The sequence below is a fragment of the Hypanus sabinus genome, chromosome 5, assembly GCF_030144855.1.
Source record: "Hypanus sabinus isolate sHypSab1 chromosome 5, sHypSab1.hap1, whole genome shotgun sequence".
Taxonomy (NCBI): Eukaryota; Metazoa; Chordata; class Chondrichthyes; order Myliobatiformes; family Dasyatidae; genus Hypanus; species Hypanus sabinus.
This window is the reverse complement of record NC_082710.1, coordinates 153,176,702-153,203,214: the sequence shown is the minus strand read 5'-3', so window position 1 is coordinate 153,203,214 and position 26,513 is coordinate 153,176,702. Positions and strand designations below refer to the sequence as shown.

The following is a 26,513-nucleotide window of genomic DNA, read 5'->3' as shown; positions in this document are numbered from 1 at the left end:
CGTGGCGAATGTACGGTAGGTTTTCTCTCGGCTCGCAGTAATCCTGAAACTTTTTCTTCAACACTTCAGTTGTAACTCGCTCACCCTCTTGGAAGACAAACGTGTTGCAAACCTTTATTGCCTCTGCTCCAGCCACATGCAGAAACGTAGCACATTGCACTTTCTCCGTCTTGTCATCTACGCCACTAGTGGTGCAAAACAGCTCAAACTGCTGGAGCCATACCTTCCAATTCTCAGCAATATTACCTCGTAGGCTTAAACTCGACGGTGGCTGTAACTGTGACATCTTTTTACGTGTCTTCTCTTCCCTTTCCTTTTCGCTTTCTTCTGACACCATGTAGCATTAATGTGACTCGGACACCGCAGTATATTAAACAAATAAACAAACGTTTATTCACCAGACTTGCATTTTACAAAACCAGCGTTCTGACGTCATACGCACTCTCATAATACACAATACATACGAATACTCTCATAATACATAATAAGGTCAGTGATGGTGGGAGACCCTGGGGTGGGGGAACTTTACTAGAATAATTGAGGGGCTCTCTCAGAGAACCTGGCCACTCCCTGTCCAATGGCGGAAGAACCCTATTCTGTGATCATTCCCCATTCAGTCCTGTTTCATGAAGTATGACTATGAATCAGCGGGTCTGGCCGCAGCTGTGGAGGGACATGGACAGTGGACATTTTGTGTTAACCAGCTTTTCCCTTCACATCTGCCGCCTGGCCCGCCGATTTCCTCTAGAAGTTTTGTTTTACCCAGTGACTGGTGAAGGTTTGTGCTGAGCAGCTTCCCTCGGGCTTTGAGGTTTCCCTCGAGGTTCCTGAAATCTCCGCTCGTTGGATTTGATGCAACTCTGCTGGAAGCGGTTTGGCTCCGCTTCCTCGCGCGATCAGTCGACTCTCCGCTGCGTCCACAGTCCATTTCTGAAGAAGGATTTTCAGCTATTGGCTGCACCTGTAATAACCCTGTTTACCTCAATCCGCGTCTGTGAGTCTAACTCCACCCTCAGCACTTCACTGACTAACGATCAGGGTTCAGTCGATGCGAGGAGTCGTCGCAATGGAGAGTTGGACCGGACCGGTGTCGCTCCTTGTCACCGCGTTCTCTCTCTGCTCTGTCGCGGGAAGCCAGACAGGTGAGGCGAGGGTATGTGACGGCGATGGTCGGGGGTTGTGTCGGGAAACTCACCTTTAAATCTTTCAGAGTTCCTGGCTGTGGCTGCATTAGACGGGAAGACGAACTCATCGCACTCCTGTGTTCTATTTCACTCTTGCGACATTTCTGGAGTCGATAAACTCGGGGCAAAATGATCCTTGAATATGTTTCACCGGTGGGTAGGAATTGTCGCCAGTTTCCAAAGAGGAAAGTCCCACAATCTTAACAGAGGCATCACATTAAAGTAATTAATATGAGTTTAACTATCCCTTAACTGCCAAGTTGCAGTCTGTTTTACAATACCATAGAAATAACCCTGTTCTACCCATTCCTTAAGGGTCTGCGCCCACATAGCGGTCCGAGTGGCCGCTTTTTGCGCCTTATGTGTGAATGACTTCTCTGCTAACAAAAACTAACTTGATTTCTCTCATTCCAAGTTCTGACTCAGGCTCCCGAATCTGAAACATTTATTGTTTGTCTCTCAACAGATGCTACCCCAACTGTTGCAAGTTTGCATCTTGGCCCTTAAACATTAGTTTTATTTCTCTGTCCTTGCATGCTATTGGAACTGCGGAGCTTTCCGTCTTTAACTTGAGACATTAACAGTTCCTCTTTCCCCCAGATACTGCCTGACCTGTTGACTGTTGTCAGAAGTTTTTCTTCCTATTTTCAAAATGCATCAAGAGTTGGCTCTAAGTTTTTGGTGATTGCTGTGGTCATAGACTGAGAGAACATCGATGCATGTTATGTACAACGACTTCTGGGAGGTTTGATAAAAGGCCTCTCTCAAGTGAATCGCCAGGTTAACACCGCTCATGGCGAATGATGCTGCAGGAAGTGGAGGCAATTGGCACTGGACATGAGTGGCGAGTTTATCAAATCTCTGGTGTTGGGGTGGTTAGTCAGTATGTTTACACATGGCAGACTATGGGACAGTGTTCTGTGCCTGCACTGGCTGCTTACAGAAATATGATGAAAAAGGAAGCAGAAGAAATAGGAGCAATAAATCACAAAGAACAATATTGCTCAGTTTCAGTTACCTTAGGTAGCAGGGAATTTAGGATGTTCAGGCAGATTTTAGGTTATGTTCAGTCAAATTCATTTCCATATGCATAAGAATGGCTAGATATAGATAAAATGCAAATCTTGCTTGCAACAGCATTACAAGCAGGCATATTCAGGGAAAACACAGAATGACAATACACAAAGTCAATGAACAAAAACAACTGCAGACTGAGACATCAGAGCAAATAAAACACTATCAGAGATGCCCAGCTGCAACAGTACGTGGGGAAGCAACAGTGGTTGTGCCTCTGGCACTGAGTCTGGCCCTGTGGATCAGAAGGGTCGGGAACTGAAGAGGATGTCTGCAGTAATAGGAGATTCTGTAGGCAAGGTGACAGATGGGTGATTCTGTAGATGCAAAAGGGAAACACAGATGGTAGTTTGGCTCCCAGGTGCCAGGGTCCGAGACATTTCTGGATGCGTCCACAATACCCTGAAAAGGGAGGGTGAGCAGAGAGAAGCCGTGGTACATATTGGTATCAATGATATAGGAAGGAAAAGGGACGAGGTCCTGTAAAAAGAATATAGGGAGTTAAGAAGATAGCAGGTCCTCAAGAGGAGTAATCTCAGGGTTGCTGCCTGTTCCACATGACAATGAGGATAGGAATAGAATGAGGTGGCAGGTAAATGTCTGGCTGAAGAATTGGAGCAGGGGAGAGGGATTCAGATTTCTGGATAATTGGGCCCTCTTCTGGGGCAGGTGAGACCTGTAGAAAAAGGTCACGTTGCATTTGAATTCAAGGGGGACCAATATTCTTGCAGGTAAATTTTCTAGAGCTTTTGGGAATGGTTTAAATGAATATGGCAGGGGGATGGAAACCAGGATGATGGAGCTGAGGATGAGCCAGCAGGTTTACAAGAAGATGATTGGTGTAACATGAATGTAAGGAAGGACAAGACAATGATTGGGTACAATTGCGGACAGAACAAGGAGTTAAATTATACCACAGAGGCAAAATTCAAAAGGGTGAAGAACGCAGCACTGAAGGTGTTGCATTTGTAATAAGGTGGATGAACTCGTGGCGCAATTAGAGATTGGTCTCAATGACATTGTGGGGATCACGGAGCTGTGGCTGAAAAAAGGCCGAAGTTGGGAGCTTAATGTCAAGGGATATACTTTGTATCGAAAGGACAGGCAAAATGGCATAGGCAGTGGTGTGACTCTGTTGGTAAGAGTTGGAATTACATCTCTAGAAAAGGGTGACATAGGGTCAGAGAATACTTGTGCTTGAGCCTACTCAGGGAAAGGCTATCATAGATTGGGTGACGTGTATTGAATTGAATTGACTTTATTAATTACATCCTTCATCATCTTTATGTTACATCTCCATCTAAATGTGCAATGTTTAATTTATAGTAATTTATCATAAATAGTATGTACAACAAGATAGGCAATATAACATAGAAATTCAGTTGTGTAGGCATGAATTAAGCAGTCTGATGGCCTAGTGAAAGAAGCTGTCCCTCTTGGCCCTGGCTTTTATGTTGTGGTGCCATTTTCCAGATGGTAGCAGCTGGAACATTTTGTGGTTGGGGTGACTCAGGTCCCTAAAGATCCTTCGGGCCTTTTTTACACATCAGTCTTTGTAAATGTCCTGAATAGTGGGAAGTTCACATCTACAGATATGCTGTAATAACCCAGATCTTATCAGAGAGCTTAACATAAAGGATTCCTTAGGAGACAGTGATCAAAATATGATTGAATTCTTACTGTAGTTTGAGAGGGAGAAGCATAAGTCACATGTATCAGTATTGTAATGGAATAAAGGGAATTACAGAGGCATGAGAGAGGAGCTTGCCCAGGTACTCACTGGAGTTTAGAAAAATGTGGGGTGATCTCATTAAAACCTACTGAATGTTGAAAGGCCTTGTTGGGGTGAATGTGGAGAGAATGTTTCCTACGGTGGGAGTATCTAGAACTAGGGCACAGCCTCAAAATTGAGGGGTGTCCCTTTAGAACAATGGTAAGGAGGAGTATTTTTTTTAATGTACAGCCAGAGAGCATTAAATCTGTGGAATGCTCTGCCACAGACTCTTAAGTCTGTGCATATATTTAAGGCGGAAGTTGATCATTTCCTGATGGTCAGATATGACGAGAATGCAGGTGTATGGGGTTGTGTGAGATCCGGATTCAGCCAAAATGAAATGCGGGAAAGACTCAATGGGCTGAATAGCCTAAATCTGCTCCTATGTCTTATGGTCTTAAAGGTGCAAGAGGCAGTCTGTAGTGTTGCATTGCTGATGTAGGGTTAGGATTGCGCAGGTTGGTTGAAGAACATGATGTAGATGGTGAGAATCCTTGATGGTAGATGCTGCCTTCTTGAGGCAGTGCCTCCTGTAGATACTGCTAGTGTTGGGGAAGGATGTGCCCGTGGTGGATCAGGTAGCGTCCACCATTCTCTGCAGCTCTTGTCTTCTGTGTATTGTAGTTTCTGTATCAGGTTATGATGCAGCTAGTCAGTAATATCAAGATTTTAAAGAAAGTGATTCTTCTGCAGAGTCAGTACAGTCATCTTGGGTCCATCAACCACCCCTTTACACTCATCTAAACTTATTCTTCCCTCATTCGCATCAACACCTTCCCAGATTCGACCACTCACACACATCTTAGGGTGAGTTACAGCAACCAATTAGCCCACCAATCCACCCATCTTTGGGGTGTGGGAGGAATTCAGAGCAACCAGGAGAATCCTATGATATCTTTCTCTGGGATTACAGCACCGGGCGGTGCAGAATAGGGATATGCCCTTCAGCCCAAGATGTTGTGCCAAATTAATTAAACCAGTAACTAAATGCCTAACTAATCTAAACCCTTCTGCCAATGTCCAAATCCTTCCATTCTCTGCAATTCCTGAGCCTTTCTAAGTGTTTCTTAGATACCTCTGTGGTATTTGCTTCCACCACCAGCCTTCACGGCTGATTTCATCACTGACCACTCTGTGTAAAATAAACATTGCCCTACAAATATCCTCTGAACTTATTCCCTTTTGCTTTAAGTATATGCCCTGTAGTGTTAGATATTTTGACCCTGGGATGGTCTTGTAATCTTATAAGCATCTATGAAATCTTCCCTCAGTCTCTGCTACTCCAGAGAACAACTTCTCCTCTGCATACACATCACCAAGGACCTCACGTGGTTTTTATGAACTGGCTGTGTGGTGAAAAAGGCACAACAGCATCTCTTTCACCTCAGATGGTTGAAGGACTTTGGTATGGCCCCCTCCAAATTCTAAGAATTTTCTATAGAGGCACGATTGAGAGCATCCTGACTGGCTGCATCACAGCCTGGTATGGGAATTATACGTCCTTTAATCACAGGACTCTGCAGAGAGTGATGCGGACAGCCCAGCAAATCTGTAGATGTGGGCTTCCCACTATTCAGGATATTTACAAGGACAGGTGTGTAAAATGGGCCCAAAGGATCATTGGAGACACGGATCACCCCAACTACAACTGTTCCAGCTGCTATCATCTGGAAAATGGTACCACAGTATGAGAGCCAGGACAGCTTCTTTCACCAGACCAACAGACTGCTTAGTTCATGCAGACACAACTGTATTTCTGTTATATTGACTATCCTGTTGTACATAATATTTATAATAAATAATTATAATTGTACATTGCACACTTGAACAGAGACAAAGATTTTTACTCCTCTTGTATATGAAGGATGTAAGTAATAAAGTCAATTCAATTTAATTCAATTCTTATGTCCTCTAATCCAGGAAGCATTCTGGAATATCTCTTCTGCACTTGGATACCTGTGACAGTGTTGTACCATAAAACCATAAGATATAGGAGCAGACTAGGCTATTTGGTCTATCAAGTCTGCTCTGCTACGTCAATTTTACTCTCGGCTCCAATATGTTGCCTTCTCCCTGTATCCCTTCATGTCCTGACCAATCAAGAATCTATCAACTCTGCCTTAAATATACATAATGGCTTGGACTCCACTGCTGCTAAGTTGCCTGTGGCAAAGAATCCCACAGATTCACCACTCCCTGACTAAAGAAATTCCTCCTCATCTCTGTTCTGAAAGGACACCCCTCTATTCTGAGACTGTTATCTGGTCTTAGACTCTCCCCCCATTGAAAACATCTTATCCACATTCACTCTGTCAAGGGCTTTCACCATTTGACAGGCTTCAATTTGGTCCCACCTCATTCTTCTGAATTCTAGTGAATAGAGGCCTAGAAACATCAAATGCTCTTTATGTGACAAACCTTTCAATCCTGGAATCATTTTGATGAACCTTCTTTGAACCCTCTCCAGTTTCAGCACATCCTTCCCAAGATACGGGCTCCAAAACTGCTTACAATACTCTACATGAGGCCTCACCAGTGCTTTATGAAGTCAAACATTACACCTTTGCTTTTATATTCTAGTCCTCTTGAAATGAGTGCTAAGTTTCAATCCCACTTGGGCTCCCTCACTCAGCTCCTTTCCTTTTACATTGATCACTGTATTGGTGCTGCTCCCTGCACTCAGACCGAACTGGAAATTGTCATTTTCGATGCTCCCAATTCCTAGCCTGTTCTCCTCTTCATACAGGGCATATCTAAGTCTTTCCTACCCTCAGTGCACTCACAAATGTCTGATCCACCTACAGACTCACACAACTATCTTTACTTTTAATCCTCCCACTCTGCCTCTTGTGGGACTCCATGACCAATTTTCTGTCCTCTTTCTCTGTCACCTTTGCTGTGATGATGAGAATTTCTAAACTGGTGCCCCGGAAATTTCTTTTGCTTCTCCTTGAACTTTGGCTTCCTCTCTATCATGGTGGACACATATTCCAGTATGTTTGCCTCTGAATTAGAAGCAACCCTATAGTGGGTGTTGGGGCTCCTGTTTGCCTGCTGCCCTTGACCTCCTTTGTGCTGGGGTTTGGGTTGTTCTGTTGGATTGGCTTCGCTGAGTATCTGCTTAGGATTTTGTACACAGCCAGAGCAGTGAAGCATGTTTTAGTAGTGTTTGTTGTTCATGTTTGGGGAGCTAATAGGGGGGGGGGGGGCTGCCTGATCTGGTCGGATGTCTGCTTGAATGTGTATTAATCTATTCAAGTGGTGAGTATGCCATCAAACTTCCGAGTTATGCCTTAGAAATTGTGAACATCCTTTGTTGTTTTCTGACACTTCTCTCTCTCTTTCTCTCTCTCTCTCATTTTACTCAGGCTCACACAGCTTGATGTATTTCTACCTCCAATCCATCAACATTACTGAACTGCCAGCCTTCTTCAGGATTGGGATGTTGGATGACTTGCAGATTGACTACTATGACAGCACCCTCCGTGAAGTAGAAATCAAGCGCCAGTGGATTGCAGATGGCTTATTGACTGACTACCAGAAAGAACAGAAAGAAATAACCGACAGCCTTCATGAGTTCCTCTCGTCACATCTGCAGCAATTCACCTCACTCTTTAGTGAGTGTCTTTGAGTATCTGCCCTTTGAGTATCACAGTGACTTGCATATTGCTAATATCTTGATCTTATATTGGATCTGATTTTGTTGTATCAAGTTTAAAGTCCTTCACTCTTTCTAATCTCTCAAATCTCCATTCTGCTCTCTACCTTCCTTAACTCCAATTACAAGAATTCCATCCTAATCATCTGGCTAAGTTCTGACCCTTGAAAATAAGCTGATTATCCAGTCTTCATTCCCCACTGACCTCTTCAGAGAAACAGTGAAAATCAAACCCACTGTCCACACAGGCCTTGTCTGGCTCTAACCCCAATCCTCAGCCTACTCCCCAGTTCCAGACTTGGGAATGTCTCAGATGGCTTGGAACTAAGATGTCCATGGCTTACCTAGTCACCTGCCACAGTGACACTTTCCAGATCTAATTCGGTGCTGGGACTCCGTGCATTAGAACATAGAACACAACAGCACAGGAATAGGCCCTTTGGCCCACAAAGTTCTGCTGAACTAATTATATTGATAATCAAATCCCAAACTGATCTAATCCTGAGGGAAACATGATACCAGCTGTCAACTTTAAAACAGAGAACAGCCCAAGTTGGTCCAATCTCTTGTTATAGCACATGCTGTTCAATGCAGGCAGCATCTGGTAAGCATCTTCTGCACCTTCTCCAAAGCCTCACCATCACAGAGCGACCAGACCTGCTGTGGTGCACACTCTGTGCTTATTGACACTGAATACAAACACGTTGCTTTCACAATTCTCCACCGTAACTCTGCAGTGGACCTGGTTCAGCGCAGACTGTACAGCGCAGATTCTCACTGAGCTCCTGCTCTGTCCCACATATTGACAGAGTCCTTCGATGTGCCCCCTGCTTTGTATGCACAGTGTTTCAACATGATCTCTGTACTGTGCACTCTGCATATGTTCAAGCTCAAGTTTATTTCTGATCATAGGCTTACGTACACAGGGTACAAATGCCATAAAATTACTGTTTTGCAGCAGCAGAAGTCTGTATTACAGGACATGTTAGCATGGAGTCAATTTTAAATAAATATACACAACCTGCACATGTGCAAAATATACAACAAAATAAATGTGACAATATTTGTGCAAGATTAAGAGAGAAAATATAATCTAGGGTCATGTTAATGTTTTTCTGGTTGGTTAAAGAACCAGTTGGTATTGGACATGGAACTCTTGTCAGAACCTGAGGTGTGGGTCCTTAGACAGACAGACAGACAGACATACTTTATTGATCCCAAGGGAAATTGGGTTTCATTACAGTCGCACCAACAAAGAACAGTGTAGAAATATAGCAATATAAAACCATAAATAATTAAATAATAATAAGTTTATCATGCCAAGTGGAAACCAGTCCAGGACCAGCCTATTGGCTCAGGGTGTCTGACACTCCGAGGGAGGAGTTGTAAAGTTTGATGGCCACAGGCAGGAATGACTTCCTATGATGCTCAGTGTTGCATCTCGGTGGAATGAGTCTCTGGCTGAATGTACTCCTGTGCCTAACCAGTACATTATGGAGTGGATGGGAGTCATTGTCCAAGATGGCATGCAACTTGGACAGCATCCTCTTTTCAGACACCACCGTCATAGAGTCCAGTTCCACCCCAACAACATCACTGGCCTTACGAATGAGTTTGTTGATTCTGTTGGTGTCTGCTACCCTCAGCCTGCTGCCCCAGCACACAACAGCAAACATGATAGCACTGGCCACCACAGATTCGTAGAACATCCTCAGCATCATCCGGCAGATGATAAAGGACCTCAGTCTCCTCAGGAAATAGAGACGGCTCTGACCCTTCTTGTAGACAGCCTCAGTGTTCTTTGACCAGTCCAGTTTATTGTCGATACATATCCCCATGTATTTGTAATCCTCCACCATGTCCACACTGACCCCTTAGATGGAAACAGGGGTCACCAGTGCCTTAGCCCTCCTCAGGTCCACCATCAGCTCCTTAGTCTTTTTCACATTAAGCTGCAGATGATTCTGCTCGCACCATGTGACAAAGTTTCCCACCTTAGCCCTGTGCTCAGCCGCATCTTCCTTGCTGATGCATCCAACTATGGCAGAGTCATCAGAAAACTTCTGAAGATGGCCAGACTCTGTGTTGTAGTTGAAGTCCGAGGTGTAGATGGTGAAGAGAAACGGAGACAGGACAGTGCCCTGTGGAGCCCCAGTGCTGCTGATCACCCTGTCTAACACACAGTGTTGCAAGCACATGCACTGTGGTCTGCCAGTCAGGAAATCAATAATCCATGACACCAGGGAAGCATCCACCTGCATCACTGTCAGCTTCTCACCCAGCAGAGCAGGGCGGATCGTGTTGAATGCACTGTAAAAGTAAAAAAAAACTTGACCCTCACAGTGCTCGCCTTAGGCCTCTGTCTCTCCTTCCTGGTGGGAGCATCAAGATGAGGGTCTGTCCTGGGTGATAGGGAGGGTGTGGTTCCAGATGATGGATGTTGTCTTCCTGGGATATTGCCTTCAGCAGATGTCCTGAACGACGCGGAGAGCTGTACCTGTGATGGGACTGGCTGAGTCCACCACCCCCTCAGCCTTTTGTCTTTCAGGGCTTTAGCGTTTACCTACCAGCTGTGATGTAACCAATTCGAATGCTTTTCACTGTACGTTTGAAAACATTGCCATTCTTTGATGACAAATTGAATCTCTTTAAACTTTCCCCCCCATCCTGCCATGTAGACAGTTGCTCACATTGATTACTGATTCCACAAGACCCTGTGATCTGTGCCACACACTGACAAACGTTCTATATGGTACACTGTCACCCCATGCTCTCAGCCTTAACTGTACACAGTCCCTCACTGTGACCCACTACTTTGTGCACCTCTTTGTCACATAGCATTTACGTATTTAGCAGACCATTATCCAAATGGATATCAGATTTAAGTGTTGGAAGCTTCAGCTGTTGATGTTAATTAATCTGTTGGTGCTTTACAGGCTTCAGCTACATACAGGGACTCTGGGGCTGCACACAATCTGGAAGTATGTTCAATGCGATTCTAAGATTCAACATCCCGGATCTCGGAGAGGTCAGCTGTGATATCAACGAAGAGAAATGCACTGGCACTGGTGTCCTAGCAGCGTTCAATAATCAATTGAATCAACTCAATTTCACTGTCGTGACTGCGTTCAAGATTAACTGCATTCAGTCCTTGCAAAGAGCAGTTCAGCTTGGAAAAGAAACATTTGAAAGGCAAGGTAAGGGAGACATACTGTAATGGTGAAGGAACTCCCAATTCAGCGACATAAGGGATACCTCAGTCTGAGACGATTATGGGGCTCTGAGACTGAGATGGTGTGGGCTGTCATGATTCGAGATACTGAAGGATTTGATGATCTAGCAAATTGATGGTGTTCCCAATCTGGGACAGAGAGGAATCTCCTGATCTGGACAGTAAGGAAGCTCCCAATCTGAGATGCAGAGGGATCCCCTGATATGGGAAAGAGAGGAAGCTCCCAAAACAAAATGGTTAGGGGTTTCCCACCTGGCGTAATGAGGGATCTAATTTGAAACAGTGAGTTGATTGGAGTGTACAGCCCGCCGGCCTGGAGGAGGACTGTGAGCCCATGATTGGCTCCATTGCTTCTCTCTGACTGAGGCGTTGAGCAAGGTTGAAGTGGACGAGGCCGGGGGCGGAGGCCAGGCTGGTGTTTGGTGCCATCTATTGCATTTGGCTGCTATTCCTCTCCCTTTTCCTAGCTGCGGTTGGAGGAAAGTGGAGGAGGCTTGTGTTACACATTGCAGATTGATCGGTGAGGCTCATGGTTGTGACTCATTTTGGGGAACTTTAGGGTTCATGTGTTTCTGGATTCTGGTTCCCCTTTTTTTGCTGTTTCTGAGCGGTTTGATCAGGGTGCATCAGTGTACACTGGGCACTTCAGTGAAGACTGATTCTGCAGCCTGCATTTGGCTAGTGGCAAGGCACTGAACTAAACTGAATACATCTTGACTCGATAAAACCATAAGGTATAGAAGCAGAACGGGGCCATTTGGCTCATCGAGTCTGCTCTGCCATTTCATCATGCTGCTCTATTATCCCTCACAGTTCCAAAGTCCTGCCTTCACCCGTATCCCTTCATGTCATGACCATAAATAATCTATCAATCTCTGTTTTAAATATACCTAAAGATGTGGCCTCCACAGCTGCCAAGTTGCTTGTGGCAACGAATTCCACAGATGTACTGCTCTCTGGCAAAAGAAATACTTCCTGATCTCCATTTTAAAAGGATGCTCCTCTACACTGAGTGTCACAGAAATTTACTATTGCCGATTAAACAAAGACACAGACTCCAGTATTCAGTTCAATTACTTAATTACATGACTACAGAGAGCCCAGTAAAAGACTCTGCTAAAGTGAGCACAAGTATGATCTTTTATACCTTAAAATACATGCAATTCAGCAGTTTTCAGGTGTCAGGAGTTCCTGCTTAGACCTTATTGACAAATTTCAGGATGCTTCCACACCGTACATAAACTTAGATACACTACACTCGTCCCCTCTTCCAGATCATTAATGTATATCGTGAACAGTCTCAAGCCCAGCACAGACTCCTGCAGCACATCACTCACCACTGATTGACAACCAGAGTAACCCCCAGGTATCCCAACTCTCTTCTTTCTATTAGTCAACCAATCCTCTATCCATGCTAATACATTACCCCCAACTCTATTGTTCCATTTTGGTAAATTATCACCAAAGCCTCTACTATAACTTCTGCCATTTCTTTCAGTACCCTGGGACTTATCTATCCTCAGGCCCACAAGTATGCTCAGCACTACCTCTTCAGTGATAGCTATTGTATCAGGGTTCCTGCCTCCCATCGCATCCATAACATCTGTCTTTGGCACGTTAGACGTGTCCTCCACCTCCACTGTGAAGACCGACACAACATAGATCTAAAGCCTCTGCCATTTCCTCATTATCCAATATTAATCCCCCTTCTCATCTTCCAAGGGACCAATGTTCACTTAAGCCACCCCTTTCTGCTTTATATAATTATAACAACTTTTACAAACCGTTTTAATATTTTGTGCTGGTTTAGTTTCATAATCTGTCTTCCCTTCCATTATTGCTCACTTAGTGGTTCTTTGTTGCTTTTTAAAGTTTTCCCAATCTTCCAGTTTCCCACTACTCTTGGCAAATTTGTACAAATAAGCTTTTAGTTTGATGCCTTCTTTCATTTCCATAGTTATCCAAGGCTGGCTCTCCCCACCCTTACTTACTCCCCACTTTTGACTGGAATCCATTTTTGTTGAACACTATGGAAAGATCTCTTTGGAAATCTTCCACTGTTTCTCAAACCTCCCACCATATGGTCTGTGGTCCCAGTCCACACAAGCCAAATCCTCCCTATATCCATTGTAGTTTCCATTGTTTAGTCATAATACACTGGTTTTCGATCGAACTATTGCGTCCTCCATTTGTATGAGAAACTCAATCACACTGTGATCACTTTTTATAACTAAAACATCACTAATTTTACCTGATCATTGCACAGGACCAGATCTAAGATAGCATGTTCCCTTGTAGGTTTATTAACATGCTGTTCAAGAAAGCCATCATGGATGCATTCTATGAAGTCATCCTTAATACTGCCTCCATCAACTTGATTCACCCAATCTATACGCAAGTTAAAAACCGCCACGATAACTGCTGTTCCATTCTTACATGCTACAGATATTTGTCTGTTTATTGCCTGTGCCACTGTAATGTTATAATTCAGTGGTCGATAGACAACTTCCACCAGTGATTTTTTTTCCCTTTTCTATTCCTAATCTCTACCCAGATGGATTCAAAATTCTGCTCATTAGATATATTGTCTTTCACTATCGCCCTGATCTGATCCTCAATTACGAGTGCTACCCCACCTCCCTTACATTCCTCCCTATCCTTCCGTATTACCTGATATCCTTGGATATTTACTTCCCAATCCTCTCCACCCTGCAACCACAATTCTGTAATGCCCATGAAATCATACCCCTTTGTACTGATTTGTGCCAAAAGTTCACAGACCTCATTTTCCTTACTACTGGCATTCAGATAAAGTGCCCTTCCACTCATTGTGCTTTTAAAATCTTGTAATCTTTTTCTCTTTTGGACTTGACTTTTCTTTACTCCACTCTTACTTTTCTCTTTTTTATCTTTTGATTTTTCATTTTCTTTATCCACACTTTTCTCTTTTACTTTATCTATATTTTTCTAATCTGTTGAACTCATCCCCCCTACTATTTAGTTTAAATTCCTATGCACAGCCCTTGTTATGCGATTCACTAGGATCCAGTTCCCATCACATTTCAGGTGGAGCTTGTCCCATTGGTACAGCTCCCTCCTTCTCCGATACTGTGCCAATTTCCCATGAATTCAAACCTACTTCTCCCATACCAATCCTTCAGCCACACACTTTACTCTCTAATCTTCTAAACCCTATGCCAATTTGCTAGTGGCTCAGTAGTAATCTAGAGATTCCCACCTTATTTGTTCTGCTTTTTTAATTTGGTCCCTAGTTGCTCAAATTCCCTCAGTAGAACCTCTTTCCTTGTTCTATCTCTGTCACACCTTATCAAAGGCCTTCTGAAAATCCAAGTACACAACATCCACTGATCCTACTTTGTCTATCCGGCTTGATATTTTTTCAAATAATTCCAACAGATCTTCCCTTGAGGAGACTATGTCCACTACGACCTATTTTATCATGTGCCTCCAAGTACCCCAAAACCCCATCTTGAACAATCAACTCCAAAATCTTCCCAACAACTGAGGTCAGACTAACTGACCTATAATTTCCTTTCTTCTGGTTCTCTCCCTGCTTGAAGAGTATAATAATATTTGCAATTTTCCAATCTTCTGCAATGATTCCAGAATCTAAAGATTCTTGAAAGATCATTACTAATGCCTCCATAATCTTTGCAGCCACCTCTTACAGAACCCTGGCATTAACACCATCTGTCCAGGTCACTTTAAGACCTTTCATTTTCCCAAGAAACATCTGTCTAGTAAAGGCAACTTCACACACACCTGCTCCCCTGACACTGCCAAGCTTCCAGCATACTGCTAGTGTCTTCCTCAATTCATCCACTATTTCATTGTCCCCAGTTACTACTTCTCCAGCATCACTTTACAGCCGTCCAAAATCCAACCTCACCTCTCTTTTGCACTTCATCTATCCATAGAAACTTACTGTATCCTCTTTATTATTGGCTAGCTTACTCTTATTTTCCATCTTTTTCTTCTTAATGATTTACTTAGTTGCCTTTTGCTGGGTTTTAAAACTTTCCCAGTTCTCTAACTTCCCACTAATTTTTGCTCTATTATATCCTTCTCTTTGGCTTTTATGTTGGCTTTGACTTCTCGTTAGCCACCCGCCTTATGTCATCTCGCCTTTGGAATACTTCTTCCTCTATTGGTTGTAGATATCCTGCGCCTTCTGAATTGCTTCCAGAAACTCCATCCATTTATGCTCTGCCATCATCCCTTTCAGTCTTCTTTTCAGATCAATTTTGGCCAGCTCCTCTCTCATGCTTCTGTAATTCCTTTACTCCACTGTAATCCAGATGCACCTGACTTTAGCTCTCCTTCTCAAATGGCACGGTGAATTCTAATATATTATGATCACTTACCCCTAATGGTACCCTTACCTTAAGCTTTGTAAACAATTCTGGTTCATTGCACAACACCCAATCCAGAATAGCTGATACCCCAGTGGACTCAACCATGAGCTGCTTCAGAAAGCCATCCCACAAGCATTCTAGAAATTCCGCTTCTTGGGATCCAGCAGCAAACTGATTTTCCCAATCTACCTGCATATTGAAATCCCCCATGATTATTGTAGCTCTGCCCTTTTGGCATGCAGTTTCTATCTCCCATTGTCATTTGGAGACCACATCCTTATTACTTTTTAGGGGTCTGTATAAACTCTCAACAGGTTCGTTTTACCCCTGAAGTTCCTTAGCTGTACCCACAATAATTCAATGTCTTCTGACCCTGCATCGCCTTTCTGATGATTTGATTTCATTTTTTACCAACAGAGCAATACCTCCCCCTTTGCCTACCTGCCTATCCTTTTGAAACAATGGGTATGATTGAATGCTAATATCCCAGCTATAATCTTCTTTCAGTCATGATTCAGTGATGCACACAAAATCATACATGCCAATCTGTAACTGTGCTACAATTTCATTGATCTTATTCCATATACTGCACACATTCAAATATAACACCTTTAGTCCTGTATTCACCATTTTTGATTTTGACCACTTTTTACATTGCAACTCATCCTGTTGATTGCAATTTTGCCCTATCATCCTCCTCTCCTTGCTACGAGTCCTATTATAAATTTCATTTGTTTATAAACCAACTACCCCATCCTCAGCACTATCTCTCAGGTTCCTATCCCCCTGTCAAATTAGTTTAATCCCTCCTGAACAACTCCAGCAAACCTGCATGCAAGGATATTGGGCCCCCTTGGGTTCAGGTGTAACCTGTCCCTTTTGTACAGGTCATACCCAGAAGAGAACCCCTGCCCTCTCCACTAATTCCTTGGCCACACATACACCTGCCAAATCATACTATTCTTCCCCTCACTGGTGTGTGGCATGGGCAGAAATCCAGTGATTACTACCTTGGAGGTCCTGTTTTACAGCTTTCTACACGGCTCCCTAAAATCTCTCTTCAGGACCTCCTCAACTTCTCCACCCATGTCATTGGTGCCAATATGCACCAAGATTTCTGGATGCTCACCCTCCCTCCTGAAAATGCAATGGACCTGATCTGAGACATCTGTGATCCAGGCAACTGGGAGGCAACATAACATCCGGCTGTCTCCATAGTAACCATAGAATCTTGTCTCTGTTCTTCTGACAATGTAATCTGCTATCAACACTGCAGTCTTCTTCACCTCTCTGCTCTTCTGAGCCACAGCACCAGACTCAGTGCCAGAGACCTGATCACTATGGTTACCCCCGGTAGGTTGTCCCCCTCAACAGTATTTAAAGTGGCACACTATATTGTGGGGAATGTCCACAGGCTCCTTCTCCTGACAGTCACCCATTTATCTATCTTCTGCAACCTAGGGTGACTACCTCCCTGTAGATCCTATCTACCACTTCCTCTTTCTCCCATATGAAGCTAAGGTCATTGAGCTGCAGGTCCAATTTCTTAACACATTCTCTGAGGAGCTTCAGCTTGACACACCTGGTGCAGGTGTGTTTATCTGAGACACTGAATGTTTCACATCTCTCACACAGTACAAGACACTGCCCCTGGAGTCATTGTCACTATTATGCCCTAACAGATGGGGAATGGACAATTAAGAACAGAAATACTCCTGCTCAGATGTTTGATATTCCATGTGTTGCTAGCTCACTTTGCTGTTTGTGCAATCTGTTCTCTCTTTGCATGTTTGGTGTTTGATGTTTTCTTTGAAGGAGTTCGCTGGTGTCTCTTTGTTTCTTTGCTGCATTGGAGGATAAATCTCAGTGTTGTATTCTGTATACACACTTTGATAATTAATGTACTTCAAATCTTTGAGTGAGGGCGCCCCCAAATCGAGACATTGACTGATCTCCCGATCAGGGGCAGTGAGAGACCTTCTCATCACCACCGCTGTGCTGAGGACATTCTCCATCTTGCAGTTTGAAGATGATCTTAATTTGGGATATTGCATGACAGTTGGATTGGGAACAGTACCTGTGACCTCGATCTGGACCTGTCAGATGAATGAACGTAATCTCTGTCTGTCGTCTGCATGAGCTTGGTCTGGGGAGGCAGATTTCAGATCAGATAGTGAGTGTAATAGTGAGAAAGATCACGTTCTGAGGTAGTGACGGATGTGAGAGTAATATCAAAATTGAACACTGTAACTTCAGCCTGTAACAGTAAGGTAACATCAGCCTGTGTTGAGATGGTGACATAATCTTTGATTCTTCCCCAGTTGCTCCAGAGGCTCAGGTGTCGACAAGGAGGCCAACAGCTACTGCAGGCGAGAGTCTCTCATGCATCATCACTCCATTCTACCCCCGTGCTATCAAGGCCTCGTGGTTGAAGAATGGGCAGGTTGTTTCTGAGGGCTACAAGGTGACCGTGCTACCGAACTTCAATGATACATACTGGATGGAACTAGTCATTGAGCTGCAGGGCAACAACCCAAACATCTATGCCTGTCGCGTCGAGCACAGCAGCCTGACACAGGCACTGGTGGTGAAGGGAGGTAGGTCATTATACGGTACAGAATTTGCTTCATTCTGCCTGTGGTGGCTCATGGTCTCATGTAGCAGAGAAGGAGGCTCTTCAGCCTACCTGATTCATGCAAACCTTCTAGTTCTCAAAAGCACAACCCGTCCCCTTCTCTAACTTGATGAGTCAAGTGCTCATCTAGATACATCTTGAAAATTATGAGGGTCTCTGCCTCCACCATCTCCTCACGCAGTCCATTCCCAACTCCAACACCCCCTTGGTGAAAGCATTCATCTGTAGATTCCCTACAAACTTCTTAATCATTATCTTAAACCTACCTCGAGTTACAGGCACCTTTACTATGGGGAAAAGTTTACTACATTTCAAGCAAACACATGAAATGGAAGCATAAACTGCAGCAAGCAAAACCTGCAGCATTCTTCAGAATTAAAACCAGGTTTATTGTTGCTGGCATGTGTTGTGAAATTTGTTACCTTAGCAGCAGCAGAACAATGCAATGCATGATAATATAGAAAGAAGAAATATAAAATAAGTAAATCAACTATAATGTATATATATATATATATGTTAAACAGATTTGAAAATAGTGCAATAACAGAATTAATATATATTTAAAAAAATTCTTCCAACATTTTCTATGTGTTTCCTATCTACAACCCTAATAATTTTGTATAACTCCATCAGGTCCACCCTCAGTCTCCTCCCATCTAAGGAAAACAAACCCAGTGTATCCATTTTCTCTTCCCAATCCATCTGAGCCACATTCTGATGAATCTCCTCTGCACTCTGTCTAATTCAATCACATCTTACCTCTCCTCTGGTGACAAGAACTGTAAACAATACTCAGAATGTAGCCTCACCAATGTTTTATAAAGCTGTACCATAATTTCTGTGCTCTTGTATTCGAAGCACTGATAATTGTTATCTTGTACACTTCCTTCACCACCCTATTTAACTCTTTGAAAGACCTAATCAAGGATCTCCACCATGAAGCTACACTATTAGTTCCCTTCTCTTGAATTCTATGCCCTGATCAATGCAATCCAGCATCCTGTAGGCTATCTTCACCACCCTGTCCCCTACTTTGAAAGACTTGCTCAAGTAGCCCCACTTCTTCTCACACACCTGAAAATTTCTTAATTCTAAGAACATATCCCATTTCCATTTTGTCAGTTATTATTTACTATGCTCTTTTGCCACTCAAATTAAATCTGTTCCTTCTGCTCACCAGCTGTTACAGAAACAGTTGAGCTGTTGGTCAAAGAAACACAATAGGAACTCAACAGAAAGAACAACTAAGAAGCAATTGGGACTGTGGGGAAGACCTGACTGTCAAGTGGTCACTGCCTGGCTGTTGAGTGTTTGATTGTCATAGATTCATAAAATTTGGCAGCAGAGAAACAGATCCTTCAGCCCAGCACACCTTTGTCAATCAAGATTCCCCTTCAAGAAACTCCCATATATCCTGGCCCATATCTCTCTAAACCCTTTAGATCCATCTACTGTTGGATGTATCTTTTAAAAGATGTTAACTTGTCTGCCTCAACCACTTCTTCTAGCACCCATAAATTGACCACCCTATGGGTTAAAATGTTGCCCTTTAGGTTCCTGTTACTGTTGTGGGGGGGGGGGCAACTGAGGAGACCCCAAGTGCAGGACACTGGCACATCGACTGAGTTGGAGAGCCTGGCATAGACCTGAACATAGAACAGGAAACTGGAGGAATCTTGACAAGGAGACGGGATCTACACGGACTATCTAGAAACTGCTGCTGAATTTAGAACTAACGGTTCTAATCAGACTAGGGAACGAAGTATCACACGAGAATTGACCAACAAACTGGCAACCTTTGATCATGTCGCCATCGTATTTGTTCCCCAGTCTCTGATGAACACCAGGTGTGTGGTAATTGGGTAAACTAGCAGCAAGTGACTGAAATTGGGGCAAAAATCAGGGAGAAAGAAGTGTTAAAGGGAACGGCCAACCGGAACCATGACAGTATCCCTCCCTCAACGGGAGCCTCCGGGTGACCCCCCCAGGCTTTTCTGGATGGTCCCGATGGAGATCTCGAATGAGAGAGGGGTCCAGGATGAAGGAGCGGGGGATCCAGGAACGTTCTTCTGGACAGTACCCCTCCCAGTTGACCAGGTACTGGACACTCCTGCCACAACAGTGGGCATCCAATAACTGCTGGACGGTGTAATCCTGATGGTCGTCGATGATCCGGGGGGAGGGGGTGGTGGAGGGGTTCAGTCAGAAGGCATAAGGGGCTGACAGAAGCAGGTTTTAACTGGGAGACGTGAAATGTAGGATGGATCTGCATTGACGTAGGCAGTTTGAGCCGCACTGCCGTGGGATTGATAATGCTCTCAACCTCAAAGGGTCCCAGGAAGTGGGGGGCAAGCTTCTTGGGCTTGTTCTTGAGAAGAATGTCTCTGGACGAGAGCCACACCATCTGCCCAGGTCAATGCTCAGGAGCAGGGGTACGATGGCAGTCGGCAATTTTTTGGTTAAGGTTGACGGAGCGAAGCAGGGCCGTGCGTGTGTCTTGCCAGATCTTCCGCCTGTGTATATGGGCCTGGACTGACGGCACCACAGTTTCCTCTTCCTGGGTGTGCAACAGCAGGGGTTGATACCCAAGAGAGCTTTCAAACGGAGATTTTCCGGTAGCGGTGCTGACCAGGGAGTTGTGGGCGTATTCTACCCATGCGAGATGGTTGCTCCAGGTAGATGGGTTGTTGGCTGTCTACAACGTAATGCCGCCTCTAACTCCTGGTTGATGTGCTCCGTCTGCCCATTCGTCTGTGGGTGAAACCCGGAGGACAGGCTAACTGAGGCACCAAGGGTTCGACAAAAGGATCTCCGAACTTGTGAAATGAATTGAGGTCCCCGGTTGGAGACAATATCCGAAGGGATTCCATGAAATTGGAAAACGTGGGTGACTTGAAAGTCTGCGGTCTCCTGTGCAGAAGGTAGTTTAGGAAGGGCTACAAAATGCACCGACTTCGAGAAACGGTCCAATACAGTATGGCAGTGTTTCCATGTGAAGAGGGTAGACCGGTGACAAAATCTAAAGTGATGTGGGACCAGGGACGCCCACGGACAGGTAGGGGACGGAGTAATCCCGCAGGTGGCCGATGGGAGGCCTTTCCACGGGCGCAGACGGAACATGCAGAAACATAGGAATGGGTGTCAGAGTCCATGGAGGGCCACCAGAAATGCCTGTTCAGGTGTGTCAGGTCCGATCGATTCTGGGGTGGCAGGCAAAACGAGAAGTGTGCCCCCTCTGTAGAACCTGTGATCGAACAGCATCGGGTACAAAGAGGCGATTGGGAAGTCCGGTGCCTGGGTCGAGTCCTTTGGGCCTTTGACTCTGGACTCAATCTCCTAGGTGAGGGCAGCCACTATACAGGATGGTGGAAGAATGGTCTTGGGGTTGTGAAGGTCCTTCTTGGAAATGTATTGGCAGGAGAGGGCATCGGGCTTTCCGTTCTTGGACCCTGGACGATAGGTAAGGGAAAACCTGAACCGGACAAAAGATAATGCCCAACGGGCCTGGCGGGATTTCAGACCTTTGGCAGTCTAGATATATTCAAGGTTCTTGTGGTCTGTCCAGATGATGAACGGGTGTTCCGCCCCCTCCAACCAGTGCCTCCTCTCCAACGCCAGTTTGAACGCTAGTAGCTCCCGGTTCCCCACGTCGTAGTTTCATTCAGCGGGGACAGTCGGCGAGAGAAGGCGGCACAGGGATGTCGTTTTGTTCCGGGCCCGAACGTTGGGACAACGTCCAAGACCAAGGAGATGGTGGTGGACTTTAGGAGATCTAGGCCTCATATGGAGCCAGTGATCATTAATGGAGAATGTATGGAGCAGGTTAGGACCAAGTATCTGGGAATGCAGTTAGACGAGAAGCTAGACTGGACTGCCAACACAGATGCCCTGTGCAGGAAAGCACAGAGTCGACTGTACTTCCTCAGAAGGCTGGCGACATTCAATGTTTGTAGTGAGATGCTGAAGATGTTCTATCGGTCAGTTGTGGAGAGCGCCCTCTTCTTTGTGGTGGGGAGGCAGCATTAAGAAGAGGGATGCCTCACGTCTTAATAAGCTGGTAAGGAAGGCGGACTCTGTCGTGGGCTCAGAACTGGAGAGTATGACGTCGGTGGCAGAGCGGAGGGCGCTGAGTATGCTACGGTCAATCATGGAAAACCCTGAACATCCTCTGCACAGCACCATCCAGAGACAGAGAAGCAGCTTCAGCGGCAGGTTGCTGTTAATGCAATGCTCCTCAGACAGGATGAAGAGATCATTACTCCCCAATGCCATTCGGCTCTACAATTCAACCACCAGGGGCAAGACATGTTAAAGTGCCGGGGTTAGGACTGAGCTTAAGTTACCACTCAACGCACTTTAGTAAACTATTTAAGAACTTTTTTAAAAGCTATTTATTAATGCTTTTTGGGAGGGTGATTTTAGATGCATATCATATTTATACTGAGTTAAATACTGTATGTAATTAGTTTTGCTACGATAAGTGTATGGGACACTGGAAAAATGTTGAATTTCCCCTTGGGGATGAATAAAGTATCTATCTATCTATCTAAATTGTACCTGCTCTTGATGATTCCCAGAGAGGATCAAAGACAGTGGTGGAGTACGGTGAGTGACTCGAGCCAGAAGTCTTCCGTCCAGTGCCCGGGCTTCCAGAGGGGTAGACAACGGTTCCTGAGGAATTCTGGCCTGGGCAGCTATGTCTTCATCCAACAGATTCCCCTCAGCACCGGAGTCTATCAAGGTAGACAAGGATAGGGACTGTTGGTTGTAGGTTACAGTAGCTTGGATCTGCATCTGGGTTTGGGGAACAGAAGGGAGTGTCGTCTGATTCACCAGAACAGTTGGAGTGGGGGCTACCCTAGGAGCGGACGGGGAAGAGAGGCTGGCCGCAGATGGTAAGGTGGGCCGTAGGATGACCCGAGGAGCGGGGTGACCAGTCTTTTCTCTCAGATGTTCTCGAAACTGATTATCTACCCTGGTGGCTAGAGAGACCAAAGAGTCCAGGCTGTTCGTGTCATCCCTGGCCACTAATTCATCTTTTATCTTGTCAGAGAGACTCAGTCGAAACACTTATTGTAGTGCTTCGTCATTCCAACCAGAGTCGGCCGCTAATGTTCGGAACTCTACGGAGTATTTTGCTACGCTTCGCGAGCCCTGACAGAGAGTCAGAAGGCGCCTAGCGGCATCCTTCCCGCGAAACGGCTGTTCAGAAACCTTCCTCATTTTGGAGATGAAGGTGGAGATGCAGGAGCAGACCTCTGGCCAGTTGCCCCAGATCGTGGTGGCCCATGTTAAGGCATCCCCTCTTAACATCCCCATGATGTACGTAATTTTTAATCTGTCCAAGCTGTACATACATGGCTGTTGCTCAAAAACCAGAGAGCACTGCAGTAAGAAAACCCGGCAATTCCCTAGGTCCCCAGGGTAGGGCTCTGGTTCGGTTACGCAAGGCTCTCAAGGTGATTGTGTTGCCAAGCCAAGGAGCGTAGCCATCCCAGGCTGTGCGGTTTGGTCAGACTGGGTTCTTGGAAGGGACGGAGTCAGGGGAGCGGATACCCAGTCAACCTGCTCACTGACCTTCTTTACATCCTCGGATAGGGCACTAAGATCTTTCATGATTTCTCCGAGTAGTTGGTCATGTATGCCCAGTCAGGAGCCCTGGCTAACGAGGGCCTGTTGCACCGGGTCCGTGTCCGCTGGGTTCATTCTGGTCAGTTTGTTCTGTTACACAGGGGCGACCGAGGAGAACCCAAGTGCAGGACACTGGCACATCGACTCAGTTGGGGAGGCTGGCGTAGACCTGAACGTAGAGCAGGAAACCAGAGGAATCTTAATAAGGAGACGGGATTCACAGGGACTCACTAAAAACTAGAGCAGAACTTAGAACTAACGGTTCTAATCAGAACAGGGAACAAAGTATCATAGGAGAATTGACCAATGAACTGGCAACCTGTGATAGAGTTGTCCTCGTATTTATTTCCCAGTCTCTGATGAAAGCCAGGTGTACAATTATTGGGTAACTAGCAGCAATTGACTGAAATTGGGGCTTGATCAGGGAGAAAGAAGTGTTAAAGGGGAACAGCCAACTGGAATCATGACAATGGGTGTATATGTTAAAGAGTTTTGTCCAAGTGTGGTGTGGCCTGTCAGACCTTTCTGGGTAGTAGAAAATCGCTCTGTAGATTTTGAATTGCTTCAGATTAAATGCAGTAATAAAACGGCTTCTATACTCAGTGAATATTATAGGTATAGGGAATGTAAATACAAGGACGTACAGATTTTTATGGATGGATCAAAGAATCCAGAAATGGGTGCAACAGGGTCTGCAATTGTTGTGCCAAGTTATCAAATGGAAATTAGCAAGAGCACGCCGGATTGCTTGAGTGTTTATGCAGTTCACATGTTTGCCATACTATTAGCACTAGAATAGAGTGCGCAGGTTGACTGTAGTAATTTTGTGATATGTAGCGATTCTGTATCGGCCCTTGCAAGCATTAAGGCAGGTACAGCTAGAGAACACCAGGATCTGCTTTATGAAATCCTGTTTGCAAATTCAAGACTGGCTAGACAAGGCAAAAATATTGCATTCATGTGGATTCCAGCACATTCGGGTATTATGGGAAATGAGACAGCAGATAAGCTGGCAAAAGCAGCAGTCAAAAAAGGTTTTGTAGAGGTCAATAATAAACTTTCAAAATCAGAAGGGAAGAGCATAGTGTGGAGAAGGATAAATCAATAGTGGCAGCAGCACTGCGATAGAGCAATAAAAGGAAGACATTTACATTCAATTCAGAACAGAGTAGATATGGGAAGGAGTAGGGGAGTAAAGTGGTGACGGTGACGGGACTGGAAAGACTACTTTAGGCAGTCAAGTGAATGGACAATGAGGGACCATAAATCCTGAAGATGGCAGTAAGGCAAAAATGTGGATGCCAACTGCCTTAAAAACTCAAGGAAGAAGAAGAAGAAGGATTATTCTCCCCCCCCCCCCCCCACCCCACTTCACCCAGCTCCCATCAGGCAAAAGATACAAAAGCCTGAAAGCATGTACTACTATGATCAATGAACACTTCTGTCTTGCTGGTGTAAGAAAACTGAATAGTCTCCAAACAGAGTAAGATGGACATCTGACCTCACAGTTTAACTTTTATTTGATCTTGCATCTTATTGCCAGCCAGCACCACACATCCTCTGTAAAAGTAATACATTCCTTTACATTCTGTTACTGCTTTCCCTTGTACAACCTGAATATCCTGATGTAAAGATCTGTATGGACAGAATGCAAAACAAGTATTTCCACTGTATCTGGTAACTGGTGACAATAATAACATAATTTATAAATTTACCAATCTTTACTTGGTGGACAGGAGTTGGTGAGCCCCATTGTGCAGGTCCCATGTTGGGGATGATGACTGTGTTTGCGATAATCTTTGGAGTGATGTAGAGGTGCAGTAAGGAGAGAACCAAGGCATCACTGGAGGTGGGTAAACATACAGATGGCTTGTTAAACCTGCTACAGTATTATACTGTACATTCAATCTCTTCTCTTTTCTCCTTTGCAGGTGAGCATTTGGCTCTAACTCAACCACAGTTCTGACCACAGGGTGGAGCCTCAAACAGGTTTTGTGATGAGTGACTGCACACCTCAGCAAGCTTAATCACAATCAGATTTAATATCACTGGCATAGGTGTTGAGATTTGTTAAATTTACAACAGCAGTACAATGAAATTAAAATGAAATTAACAATAAATAAACATCAAGGAAAAAACTGAGTTACATAAAGCATATTTATGGCTATTAAGTTAACATAAGTAGTGCAAAATTACAGAAATAAAAATAGTAGTGAAGTAGCGTTAATGGGTTCAATTTCCATTTAGAAATCGGCTGGCAGAGGGAAAGAAGCTGTGCTTTCCAATCAGTCATTCCACTGAGATGTAACACCGAGCGTCATAGGAAGTCATTCCTGCCTGTGACCATCAAACTTTACAACTCCTCCCTCAGAACGTCAGACACCCTGAGCCAATAGGCTGCTCCTGGACTTATTTCCACTTGGCATGATTAATTATTGTTATTTAATTATTTATGGTTTTATATTGCTATATTTCTTCACTATTCTTGGTTAGTGCAGCCGTAGCGAAACCCAATTTCCCTTGGGATCAATAAAGTATGTCTGTCTTCAGGCTTCTGTACCTCCTTCCTGATGGCTCCAGTGTGAAGGGGGCATGTCCTGGGTGGTGGTAGATGTAGCCTTCCTAAGGCATCACTCCTTGAAGATGTTTTGGATACTGGTACCCCTGATAGATCTGACTAATTTTACAAGTTGTGGAGTAGTCCCTCATAACAGATGGTGATGCAGCCAGTCAGAATGCTCTCCGTTGTACATTTGTAGAAGTTTTTGAGTGTTTTAGTAGAACAACAAAATCTCCTCAACCTCCTAATGGAATATAGCCACTGTCATGGCTTCTTTATAGCTGCATCAATATGTTGCATCCATGCTAGATCCTCAGATGTTGACACCCAGGAACTTGAACTTGTTCATCCTCTCCACTTCTGATCCCTCTACAAGGATAGGTTTAGTG

The 26,513-nt window shown here is 44.6% G+C and overlaps 1 protein-coding gene across 1 annotated transcript; it reads left to right on the top strand.

Moving 5' to 3' along the window:
• The first annotated feature begins 542 nt into the window (after positions 1–542).
• Positions 543–25,700, top strand: LOC132393792 (major histocompatibility complex class I-related gene protein-like). Its single transcript, XM_059969186.1, has 6 exons — positions 543–1,142; positions 7,401–7,649; positions 10,627–10,887; positions 17,620–17,895; positions 25,301–25,413; positions 25,496–25,700. Exons 1-5 carry the CDS (start codon positions 1,049–1,051, stop codon positions 25,375–25,377), a joined length of 957 nt encoding a protein of 318 aa, XP_059825169.1. The 5' UTR covers positions 543–1,048; the 3' UTR covers positions 25,378–25,413; positions 25,496–25,700.
• The last annotated feature ends 813 nt before the right edge of the window (positions 25,701–26,513 follow it).

What these genes read in the sequence shown, in the direction of transcription:
- LOC132393792 (XM_059969186.1), top strand. Translation starts at nt 1,049, where the DNA reads ATGCGAGGAGTCGTCGCAATGGAGAGTTGGACCGGACCGGTGTCGCTC. An exon ending in TGTCGCGGGAAGCCAGACAG is followed by an intron (nt 1,143 to 7,400) that starts GTGAGGCGAGGG and finishes CATTTTACTCAG; the next exon opens with GCTCACACAGCTTGATGTAT. An exon ending in GCAATTCACCTCACTCTTTA is followed by an intron (nt 7,650 to 10,626) that starts GTGAGTGTCTTT and finishes GGTGCTTTACAG; the next exon opens with GCTTCAGCTACATACAGGGA.